Source organism: Carlito syrichta, unplaced genomic scaffold (genome assembly GCF_000164805.1).
Source record: "Carlito syrichta isolate Samal-C Ts95f unplaced genomic scaffold, Tarsius_syrichta-2.0.1 Scaffold279535, whole genome shotgun sequence".
NCBI lineage: Eukaryota > Metazoa > Chordata > Mammalia > Primates > Tarsiidae > Carlito > Carlito syrichta.
In genome coordinates this window covers 244,548-257,097 of record NW_007223631.1, presented here as the reverse complement: position 1 = coordinate 257,097, position 12,550 = coordinate 244,548, and the positions used below count along the sequence as shown (strand labels likewise).

At 37.4% G+C, this 12,550-nt stretch overlaps 1 protein-coding gene across 2 annotated transcripts in view; it reads right to left on the bottom strand.

Annotated features, from left to right (window-relative positions):
- Positions 1–437: 437 nt before the first annotated feature.
- The window catches only part of BCAP29 (B-cell receptor associated protein 29), a 41,558-nt gene continuing 29,445 nt past the window's right edge, over positions 438–12,550 (bottom strand). Inside the window, exons 6-8 of one of the 2 annotated variants that reach the window (XR_002481623.1) lie at positions 6,743–6,843; positions 6,439–6,521; positions 438–1,499 (exon numbers count right to left, since the gene is read on the bottom strand). Coding sequence is in view for 1 of the 2 variants with exons in the window: in XM_008052502.2 (XP_008050693.1) it covers positions 1,464–1,499; positions 6,743–6,843 (137 nt within the window). In the remaining variant the exon portion in view is untranslated. The remainder of the gene's footprint in view (positions 1,500–6,438; positions 6,522–6,742; positions 6,844–12,550) is intronic. The other variant, XM_008052502.2, reaches the window with a different exon arrangement.

Genomic DNA, 12,550 nt, shown 5'->3' with positions numbered 1-12,550 from the left:
GGGATTAGATTTTAGTTCTGCCAATTTTAAAGTTCTGCATTTTCTACTTTTCTGTATGTTATCCTGACAGTAGACTTGACTTCCACACAGCAGGCCAGGATCCCAAGCACTCAATATCTAGATGTTTACCCATGTAGCTCTCACTTTGCTGTTTCTAAGTCTATAGAGCTAGCGTTTGTTCAGTTCTCGATTTCAGCACTCCTTTTTCTTGTTATTTATGGTGTTGTCAGCCCATATGGTCTGACTCCCATTTTTTACTCCTGTTAAATGTCTCCTACGTGTCTGTTTTCTAGCAGTAACTCCTGACTTTTATCTGAAATAAAATTGTATGCACTTGCTCATTTCATCCACTTTATGATAAAAAAATGAACTATGTGTGAAGTTGGTGCTAAAATTATAATAAACAGAAGATGAAACAAAGACCAGAGAAGCAAAAATTCCAGTAATTGTTTTCTTTTTCTTTTATATTAGGTTTTTATGAGACAAGGAAGATGATTTTCATGTCTAACCACTGGAACAATCTAAATCACATTAACATTAGAATCACTATCATTTCTAAGGGAAACTCTAAATATTTTAATGGAAAAATAGTATTTAATATTCAGTTTTCAGAATATAGAAACATCTTAGAAAAACTGCATGACACCAGTGGATGTATATTTGAGGTAATAAACACTGTTTTTTGGGTCTGTTATACATCAACTTCTTAAGTTACGAATTCCACACTTGTAAAATACAGTTCAGTGCTATGATAGTTATGCAAACAGATGTAAACTCTATTACTAGATGAACTTGAAAAGATAGAATGCTTATTATGTGTTATTAACACAAATGCCAACAAAAAAATAGGTGAAGCACAGTAACAAAAACATAATTATCAAAATAGATGTCTTATTACAGTAAACCATAGTATTATCAGGCTTAAAAAAAGAAACTAAGATCACTGTTTGTTCTTTCTGACTCTTCCCTATAAATACAGCAACTAATTCTGATCAATTATCCTTATTTACTCTTCCTCTGTACAAATCTGCTGATACTGAACACTATTTTCAAATACATCATCATCTGATTAAATAGATTATTATTATTGAGAATTCATCAAAGTTTTCAAGGCTATTAATGGTTTCATGCAACTTAAAAAATATAATTTTCGATGTAACTGGCTAATGAGTTTTACCTTTTATTGGTGAATAGCCACCACACACCAATGTTATTATTGATATGTAAAATGGTATTTAACATGCTTCTATTTTTCTGAAGAGCTGGAATACAGACTTTACAATATATCTGAAACATCATCAAATATTTTGATAATTTCATTACAATACAACCTATGTATGGCATTAAAAAAATATTGACCAGTCATGATGCATTTTACTGAAATGAATTTTAAATTTTCTAGAGGCTAACATGATAACAAATCCATCATCTTGACAGCATATCACAATCTTCTTTCATAAAGTTCACAGGTCTTTCTTGTTGCCTTTTCCTAAACGATCCTGTAAGAAAAAATATATTACTTATATTAGTACAGCAAAGTGTGAGAAAGGATTCATAGATTATGACAAGGACTTGTAAAAAATATTTTCTCTTCTATGTATAATTATGAGAATAATCAAATGTGGAAAAAAGATTGAGAAAGTCTCAAATTTTAAAAAATATAAAGTTTGTGGTTTCATTTAGAGGGGAAAAATAACACTCTTGATAAGTTCATCTTTTTCCTTGCCTTAATCTATTTTGTTTTTGTTTCACCAGCTACACCAGGAAAACATAATTTCTGAAATTCCCCTATTGCATGCCCAATTACGATTTCTGGCAAAGGGAAGAAGGAAGGAAAGCAAAAATCCAGCTGGGGTGGCTTTGTTTTTGTCCTTCAGATATTTGCCAACAGAACTGACTTCTAAATTATATTCTGTTGATCACATTATAAAGATGACTCTAGTACATCAGTTAAAACTGGAGGAAAACGGAATAGAAATTAATCTTAAGAGATCACTTGTACTAAGGAAGTAAATGTCTGCATCAAGAAAAATATATAATGGACTCGCAGAGTATTATTGCTTGTACACAGGAAGTTCATCATGCTCTTGTTCAGGCTGATCATATTTTCAGAGTAACTTTCAGAGTAACTTTCGTAATAATAAACAGCTAAGTAATTAGTAAAGATTAGAAAAGGTATTTTGAATGATAACATACTACTTTCACACATTATACACATCTCACCCCTTTCAATAAAAATCCAAGCTTTAATGAAGCTGTTCTTATGGATAAGTCCCTTAAGTAATGGGTGATTTTCCAAAATGAAATTTAAAAACTGGCAGGTGCTGATAGGTTTATGCAGTCAATAATCTCTAGTGAAATGTTTTTTCTTTTTTAGAAGAGAGCCAGGGTAAATAAGGAAAGGGAAAGACCACATGTTTTGAAGGGACTGTTTTCTAATGTTTATTTAGTGCCTACAGGGAGGGGACCAGATGGGGAAATCCAATGGATTTAAAAGATGCAAAGTGGGATCTGTTTACAGTTAAGAAACTAGCTTTTCCCTCTTTAACTTTTGTTTCCTTAATATTGTAACAATCCTTTGTTTAATGACTATTTCACTGAAAGTATGTCAACTATGTAACATTGAGAAAGCTAATAAGTTTCCCAAATAACTTTAGGATATAATTCAATTACTAAGGCTGATTTGAAAACAGAAGTAAAATTCATGAGGACAATTTGATACACCTTTTTACTGTAGATGACCTACAGCTATTTTTTGCTTCTCAAAAACGGTTCAGAAGGTGAACATTAAAGCTCAACAGTTACTTTTAAGAAAAGGAGAACTAGCTGGGCTCGGTGGCTCAGCCTATAATCCCGTGCCTTTGGGAGGCCGAGGTGAGTAGATTGCCTGAGCCCACCAGTTCGAGATCCACCTGGGCAGCGAGACCTCATCTCTACAATAAATCAAAAAATCAGCCAGGCATGGTAGTGGACGCCTGTAGTTCCGGCTACTTGGAAGGCTGAGGCGGAAGGATCGCTGGAACCCAGCAGGTCGAGGCTGCAGTGGCCGGGAGCGGCCACTGCACTCCAGTCTGGGCGACAGAGTGAGACTCCAACTCAAAAAAAGAAAAGGAGGAACTCAAATTATTCTACCAAAAAGATGCCTACACACGCATGTTTATTGCAGCATTATGCGCAATAGCAAAAACACGGAACCAACCATGCTGCCCACTGAAACTGGACTGGCTTAAAAAAAAAAAAGTGATACATATACACAATGGAATATTATGCAGCCATAAAGAAGGACAAACATGGACTTTGCAGCAACTTGGATGGACTTAGAGTCTATCATACTCAGTGATCTATCACAGAAACAAAGAACTGAGTACTACATGTTCTCACTCATAAGCGGCCCTTGAACAATTATCATAACACTATAAGAAAGGGATTGGCAGTAGTGGGAAACTGCTAGGGGAGGGGGGCACACCTCATCAATGAGGGTACATCTATATACCTAACCCTGAATTTTACCCCACATCTTTAACATAAAAAAATTTTTAAAAAAAGAAAAAAAAAAAGGTTCTCATTAGCATTTCATAGTCATATAGAGCTTTTCTTGATTAAAAACATGTATTTTCTTACATAGAATATAGTTTAATGTTCATAAGGTATTATAACCCTCATTTAAGTAATGAAGTAGTCAAGATGCATGGATGTCCAATGATTCATCTGTGGGTTACAGATTTTTTTTCCTTCAGAGGTATTATAAGAAACTGGGTTTATAGGTGATGAGAGAGTAGAAACACCAAACAGGATGGTAAGGTACCTTAAGGATTAGCAACAACAGAAAACCACTACCATTTCTTCGACTTTAGGGACAAGGGTTATAGAACCCAGGAGCAAAGGTCAGTAAGGCTGAAGTTGCCCAGTGGAAACTGGGACCAAGGAGGGAAGAAATTGAAGCCCGGAAGGAGAAAGCACTTAAAGCAGAGAGAATAGGAAAAATTCCCGGCTTCCTTCTTTCTCTGCCTTCAGTTTTCTTTCTTTCTTTCTTTTTTTTTCAGTTGGAGTCTCACTCTGTCGCCCAGACTGGAGTGCAGTGGCTGCCTGCAGCCTCGACCTGCTGGGCTTCGGCGATCCTTCTGCCTCAGCCTTCCAAGTAGCTGGAACTACAGGCGCGCACTACCACACCTGGCTAATTTTTTGTTTTATTGTAGAGATGAAGTCTCACCAAGTTGCCCAGGCGGGTCTCAAAATCGCAGGCTCAGGCAATCCACTCACCTCAGCCTCCTAAGGAGCGGGATTACAGGCTGAGCCACCGAGCTTGGATTTGCCTTCAGTTTTCTACTAGTGGCTCCCATTGGCTAACCTTGCCCAGAAGTCAGAAAGCAAGGGCGCCTGGGAAATGTATCTTCCTGACATACAGAGTAGAGCAGTGGTGGGAGAAGAATGGATCTAAGAACACATGCTCCAATGACCAGCAAGTGCCAATGAACATAGTGGTTAACGATGGAGGTTCTAGAGAAAGATTTCCTGACTTTGAATGCTATCATTTTCTAATTCAGTTACTTTGGGTAAATTAAATAACACCTCTGGCTCTCAGTTTCCTCATTCACGAAATGGGGACAAATATTTTAACTTACTAGATTGTCATGGCCAGTAAACACAATAACATGTATGAAGCTATTAGTCAAGTCCTTAGTCCAGAGCACACTCTCAATAAATGTCATCTATTAAGTATTTCAAACACTGGATACAAGCAGAAATTAGATCAAAGTCTAAATGTGAAATCAAACAAGGCCCAACTCACAGCATGGCACTTGGTATAACTGGGATGAGTCCTTTTCCAAGAAATAGATGTAGTAACTAATTTCTTGAGAAGGAATTACTCTTAAAAGCTTTCTGTATCTTTTTCTAAAAATGTCAAAGTTCCAAGCTGAAGGTGGCTTTTTTGGGGGAAGGACATGCATTGAGGGAATCTCAATGTTACAAATATTCTCCAGGATTAAGAGAACCATTAGCAGTTACCACAATGGACACTTCAGCAATGGACACTGGCTATAAGAAACTGAGGGCATATTCCTGGTTTTCCTTTTCTCATCCAAGGATCAAACATGTCTGACACTGTGGCAAAGTCCACTGTGTGGATACTCATTCTTTCTGAGTACGCCTTGACCTCACAAAGAGGAGGAAAAATGTTGCGCTTTTAGGCAATAGGTCTCTAAAATGACTTCTCCAATTCCCATGGTGAAACTTGAAGCTGCCGTGGAGTAAATCTTATTATGCTCTGGTGAGGTCATCAACTTCATGATCTGTTTTAGAGATGGGGAAGGAGTGGTCTTGCTGAAAATCTACCTACTTCAGACCACGTGAACTGAGCCCTCCGTGTCCTAGGATTAGAGTTCACAGGGTGTCCTCCCTTCTCTGGCTGCTTTGTCTTCTTTTTCTTGCTATTGTCAAAGGGCTAGTCAAATCAAACATGCAAACCAACTGGGACTATCAGATTACCTATGTGCTTTGAATTGTTTGGCCCTAAACCAAGGCTGAAGTGGCTAGTTGAGAGTAAGTCATTCTTTCCCCAGAACTTCTACAGAGGAAGTACTACTGATGATGGTGAAGATAATTATCGTAATAACAGTAATTTTTTGAGTGTTGTTTACTAATGGCCAGACATAGTGTTAAGCACCCTACATATTATATTAATTCTCAACAATCCAGTGAGCCAGGCATTATTATTGTTCCAATTTTACAGATTAAAGAAGTAAACCCCAGATCGATGATATAATCTGCTTAAGATAAAGCTAGCATGAGGCAAGCCACAGATATTCTAGGTATGTCTAACTCCAAAGTCTGTTAGTATAGTGCTTGCTTGCCTAGAACCAGGCACAGTTCTGGGCCCTGGAAATATAATGACCACTAAGTGTAAGGGAATGAGTAAGTGAAATAAATAACTGTAATTGGTAATAATAAAAAAAGTCATTACTAAAAGTCACAAAGACTAAAAGCCAAATTATGAAAACAAGCCCAATCGGTCTGTCTTGGGCAGAACTGCGGGGAGGGCCAAGGCTGCTTCTGGAATGGTCCCTCCCCAGTTCTCCCCACACATGATCAAAGTATGGCTGGGAAATGAAACCAGGTTAGTGGCTGGCAGCAGAAAAGAGGTGGGGAAAGACAAGCACAACATAGATGGATGTTTGGACCAACTCTTGCTTGACTATAGAGTAAGAGAAAGAAAACCTATGGCCCAGATCTGACTTTGTGGCTTTAACAGTAAAAAAATTTCTTTCCAATTCCATCTTTCAAATCAACTTTTGAAATTACATCATATATTTGAATGCTACAGTCTTTGTCCTAACATGTTTAAAACACTGGACAGAAGGAATAGTTTTATGTGAAACTTGAATTTTTGGCCTCATTTTGGCAAGGATATGGCAAACATTCCAAATAACAAAACTCAACTTTTCTAGAAGCAGTTTGTTTTCCAGTGCTGCTGTTTCTGTGGCTTACTTCTTTTGTTTGAAACTTCACAGAAATTAAGAATGCTGTAAGTTAGTATGTCAGCGATTCCTTTTGTTATAACTACCTTGTATTTTCCTGCAATGTTCTCTTTACCCTCTAGGTAAAAGTCTAGCTTCTTTAAATAATTTAACAAAGCCGGAATAAAGCACATCCCCTTGATTAAGGAAGGGCAAATAAACCAAATAATTTAATTAGGTAATTACTATTTCAAAAAATTTAGGCCCATACAGGTCATGTCACGTACCTGAAGTTCTGAGTGTTCTTTCAGGAGTCGATCGTATTCTTTTGAAAGTCTCTCTGATTGCACCTTCATTGTCATCACATCGTTTTGTGCCTTAGAAAGGGCTATAAAGAATTGAGCTTAATTTTTATTTTGAAATAATTTCAAATTTACAGAAAAGTTGCAAGACTTAGAGAACTAATTAGTCTTTACTCAAATTCACTGTTAATGTGCTACATTTTATCATATTCTCTCTTCATATACACATTATTATTTTCTTGAATCTTTTGAGGATAAGTTGTTCACATCATGTTCCTTTACTATTTAATATGTCATTGTGTACATACTTCCCAAGAACAAAATATCCCCTAATATAACCACAGCACAGTTACCAAATTTAATATCAATATAATACTTTTAATCTAAGATCCATATTCCAGTTTTGTCAATTGTCTGAATTATGTCCTTTTTAGCATTTTTTTCCCACTTCTAGTCTAAGAAACAGTCCTGGATCACATATGGGCATTTAGTTATCATGTCTCTTTAGTTTCTTTTAATCTGAAATAATTCCTCATCATCCCCACAACCTTCATCCCCCCATCTTTGGTGACACTGACATTTTTAAGAATATAGGCCACTTTTCAGATATTCTTCATTTTGATTTTGCCTGATGACTCCTCGTGATTCACTTCAGGTCATGCATCCCACTTACACATGAATAAGATATGAGTGACGCTGACTGCTTCTCAGGGCACCCAGAGGCCCAACACATCCACAGGTCTTCTGACCTTTACCGGCTTTTTCACTTTATAGTTACTATTTTGTATTACCCTTTGTAACTAAAGAAGCAATGCATGGGAAAACAGTTTAGACTGTGCAAACGTCCTGCTCCTCAATATAAAGACACATAAAAAATGATTACATATTGGGCTTTGTCTACCAAGGAACTAATTATCAAGTCAGCAGATTCATGTCCTTAGATAGAAGTAAAACAAAACAAAACAAAAAACAAATATATATAAAATTTTAAATTAAATTTAAGTTAAATTAAATTTAAATTGTCATGCATAATAGTTAGCCATACTGGACAGCACAGTTCTATTATTTCTTCCATATTCCTTCTACAGATCCATAATTCTAAATTAGGTATCAAACATTAATTTTGACAAATTTGTGTGTGTATGTGTTGGAATTTCACTGATGCCCAGGCTAGAGTGCAGTGGCAAGCTCATGGCAACTGTAGCCTTGACCTGCTGGACTCAGAGAATCCTTCTGCCTCAGCCTTCCAAGTAGCTGGAACTACAGGCATGTGCCACCAAGCCCATGCTAAATTTTGAATTTATTGTTGAGACGAGGTCTCACCAAGTTGCCCAGGCTGGTCTCAAACTCCTGGGCTCAGGCAATCCTCTTATCTCCGCTTCCCAAAGTGCTGGGATTACAGGCATGAACCACTGTATCCAGCTAATTTTGACAAATTTAATGTGATACCACTGACTGACCTACAATGGTATTTTGTGTGTGTGTGTGTGTGTGTGTGTGTGTGTGTGTGTGTGTGTGTGTGTATGACAGGGCCTTGCTCTGTTGCTCAAGCTGGGTACAGTGGCTCAGCTGAAGCTCACTGCAGCCTCACACTCCTGGGCTCAAGTAATTCTCTGCCTCAGCCTCCTAAGTAGCTGGGACTATAGGGATGTGCAACCATGGCTGGCTAATTTTTAAAGTTTTTGTAGAGACGAGGTCTCACTATGTTATCCAGGCAGATCTTGAACTCTTGGCCTCAAGCAGTCCTCCTGCCTTGGCCTCCCAAAGTGAAAGCCACTGCATCTGGCCCACAATGGTGATTTTAAGAATGTTGGTGTTATGATCTAAATGCCTGTGTCCCCGATTCTTTTGTTGAAACCTAATCCCCAATGTGATGGCATCAGGAGGTAGGAGTGGGAGGTGATTGAATCATAAAGGTAGGGACCTCAAGAATGGGATTAGTGAGTGCCCTAATGAAAGAGGCCCCAGAGAACTGCCTTCCCCTTCCATCTGTAAGATGGCATCATCAATGAACCAGGAGATAGACCTTTGCCAGACACTGAATTTTGCAGTGCTTTGATCTCAGACTTCCCCACCTCTAGAACTATGAGAAATAATGTAGTTTATAAGTGACAGTCTATAGTCATCGGTTACAGAAGCCTGAAGGTACTAAGACTGTTGGTCAGGAGCTTGTCTTAATATTAAAAATGACTTAAACTTCTGACATGAATAAATTACTTAAGAAATTTAATCCATCTTAATATTAACCCATTTCTTCCTTATCAGAAGATGATACAGGCAAGGATCAGTGGCTTATGCCTGTAATCCCAGCACTTTAGGAGGCCGAGGCAGGAGGAAAACTTGAGCCCACGAGTTTGGGACTCCGTCTCTATACAAAATATAAGATCAAATAATAAAAAAGTTAGAAAACCACCTGTACAGCCTATTTAGGAGCTTCTTCTGGTTACTACTGGTATTTAGCTATAACACAACAAACCCAGGCACATACCATTTTTCTGCCACTTATCAAGCCAAGGTATAAACTGTATTTCTTAGTTAACTTTGCATTTCAGTGGATAGTGATAAACCTAATGATTACTATCTTATGAATTCACTCTAATTAGGGGAGGTTGCTATTGTTTAGAAGCCTCTGGGACTCTTTTCCAGTCCTTTCTCTATCTCTTGTTTCATAAAAATTACAATATTTTGTTGTGGATGCCTTTGGCCTCCTTCTGCAACTGTGTCTGTAACTAAGGGATTATATAACTTGTTATCTGACATGTGAATATGCTTGTTTTATTTTGAGCCATATTATTTTGGAAACAGCATATACTAGGGAAACATTATTGGACAAGGAGGCTTTAGATAATACAGCAAAGCTGCTATTTCAGTTTTTGTATCTGCAAAGATGGGTTGCTATCACTTGCCATTGGCTTTATGAAAATGCTGAGATATTTTGTAAGAATACTAGACAGGTATAATCAGAGACTAGGTTATATCCTAGGTCTAGGTTCTACTAGGAACTTTTAAAGGCACATCTCTCATTTAGTAATATAGAAAATAATGATATAGTGACACACAGTAAGCAAAAATGTTTGTGTCCTTCAAGTGCCAAACTTATATTTATTGAACAATTTGCACAGTGGAAGGAGCTGGTGAGACTAATGCCTTGTATAAATGTATTGCATCTCTGTGATTTCTACCAGAGATAACAGACACCGCCAGCTAAGCTCTGGCAAAAAATGAAAGATAAATTTTTAGAGGCATTGGCATGATAGTTAAAATTGAGCTGTTGTACAATACCTCTAAGGACTGGGTCAGAGGAAAACATCTTATTTAAAAAATTTCCATACTTCTAGTGTTGATTTTTTTCAGTTTATTTGGTTCTGTTGTTGAGAATTCGAGAGTAGGACACACTGGAGTTATTTTACTTAACCCTCTCACATACTATTCCTTCTCCAGTGATCATGTATTTACTGGACTGTGAGTCTACAGTAATGCTTCCAAGATACTTGAAAGTATCAGTAAGAAACATAAATTATGGTTTTGATTACATTATAGTTACTTTTGTACATGTCTATAATTGTTGGGTCCATGTAGGTAAGGTCTAGGTTTTAGTCATCACTTTGATATAACCTACTCTCCCTTAACCTCACATCCATCTGCTGACAAGTTCTGCTGATTCAACTTTCTTTAAACCTCTCCAATTCACCCTCTCTGCTCCATCTCTGTGACCCCTGTCCTCATCTCTAGTTTATTGACATGGATCCCTCACTTAGTTGCCTGGCTATTCTAATTTATTGCCCATGGTGCTGTCAAAGTGATTGCTCTCAAGTCTAAAATCCTCCAACAGAGCCCTCAAAATGTTAAAATATAAACATGGCATATGAGGCCCTTCAGGACGGCCTCTAGGCCTACTGTTCAACTCTCCACAGCCTCCATCTTATTTTATGTTTCAGTTGCCTTGAGCTCCTTGTAGTACTCCAAAAGTGACACAATCTTTCAGTTACACACTGCTCATTTTGTTACAATATCTTGTCCATCTCCCTTAACCTCCCTGCCTCACTCTTTTTCTCCCATTTAATCTTGCAAATTAATATAATCCTGGCTGGGCATGGTGGCTCATGCCTGTAATCCCAGAACTTTGGGGGGCTGGGCAGATTGCTTTAGCCCCGGAGTTTGAGACCATTAGCTAACACAGCAAAACTTCATCTCTGCAAAAAAAGAAAAAAAAAAAAAAAAGAAAATTAGCCAGGCATGAGGGCGTGTAGTCCCAGCTACTTGAGAAGCTGAGGTAGAAGGATTGCCTGAGCCCAGGAAGTCCAGATTGTCATGAGCCATGGTCATCATGATGATGCCACTGCACTCTAGCCTGTGCGACAGAGTGAGATCGCAACTCAAAACAATAACAACAACAACAACAACAACACACACACACACACACACACACACACACACACATTCCCTTAAAATGTCAAGACATTGTCCTTGATCTCCAGTGTTGGCTTCTACTAATTTCCAAACTTACTTTCACCACAGCACTTACCATGCTGAAGGGTAACTATGTCCTTACAAGTCTGGACTACTCAAGAAACATTGTTATGTCTTATCTCTGAGGACCCAGCATACTGCCTTCCACGGCTAGATGTTTAAAATATGCTCCTTGAAGGCAAGAAAAAATAAATGAAAACTATAACCTTTAAGTACCTGAAAAATTTACTTGTGTGGAAATAGTTCACATCCTGAAAATGACAAATGTCAGGTGAACAATACAAGGTGTTACTTTAGTCACCTGATGGAAATTTTGGTTGAAATAAGATAAAAACAATCATATGATCAATCACAAACCAAAATATTCAGGATAGCTGGGACAAAGCAAACTGACCATTCTTGAAATACTTTCATGAAAATATAGTCATGTTTCAAATACCTCATCCTACTCCAGAATTAAAAACAAAATACAAATAGTATCACAAAATCCAGTTCAGATAATAAAAATCTCTAAAACATGAATTTTAAGAATGGGGCAGGAAATATACATGATAGGCCTGGAGTATCTTGTAATGCCACGAAGTAAGGAAGTGCTCCAAAAATGAAAACAAAAAAATTCACAATAATGGAAATGTGTCAAAGGGACATAGGAACTAATTGAAAGAGCTTCCAGTGGCCAAAGACGGACAACTTGAACAACAAAAATAAATGAAGTAGTAGTAAATACATACCCATGAGTTCATACTGAAAATAAATAAACAAGTAGGGGAAAATAGACAATTCTGAGAAGAAGAATTTCAAATAATTTATGTAGCTACTCTACTCTCAAGAAGGTAGAACACAACTCCTCATTTCTTGAGTGTGGCGTATGAACAGTAATTTCCTATAAAAGATTATAGTATGGAAAAAGAAGGGAAAAGCTACTTTACAGTACAGAAACTAGACAAATACTATTTCAGTCAGGTGATCAAGCTCAATGTCAACAGTGATAACGCACGTTAATGGTATGCACTCTTGATACAATGTGACAAAAATGGCTCTTTACCTTTGTGAATTTCCTGTCAAAATCTATATAAAAGTAGAAAACGTGAAATTCAGGAAAGAAGGTATCAGTATAGGAAAGAGGCAAAGGGAATCCCCATAATGATAATAAATAATACAGTTATAATGATGTGACAAAATAGAAATTCTGATATGCTTATATTGAAAGGATAGGGGAATAAGGAAGTATGAGGCACTGGGTCAGAAACTGGGTGAGATAAGAGACCTAAGTCCTCGTCTATCATATGAGAAAGTCAAAGATAATATCTCACAATGAAGATC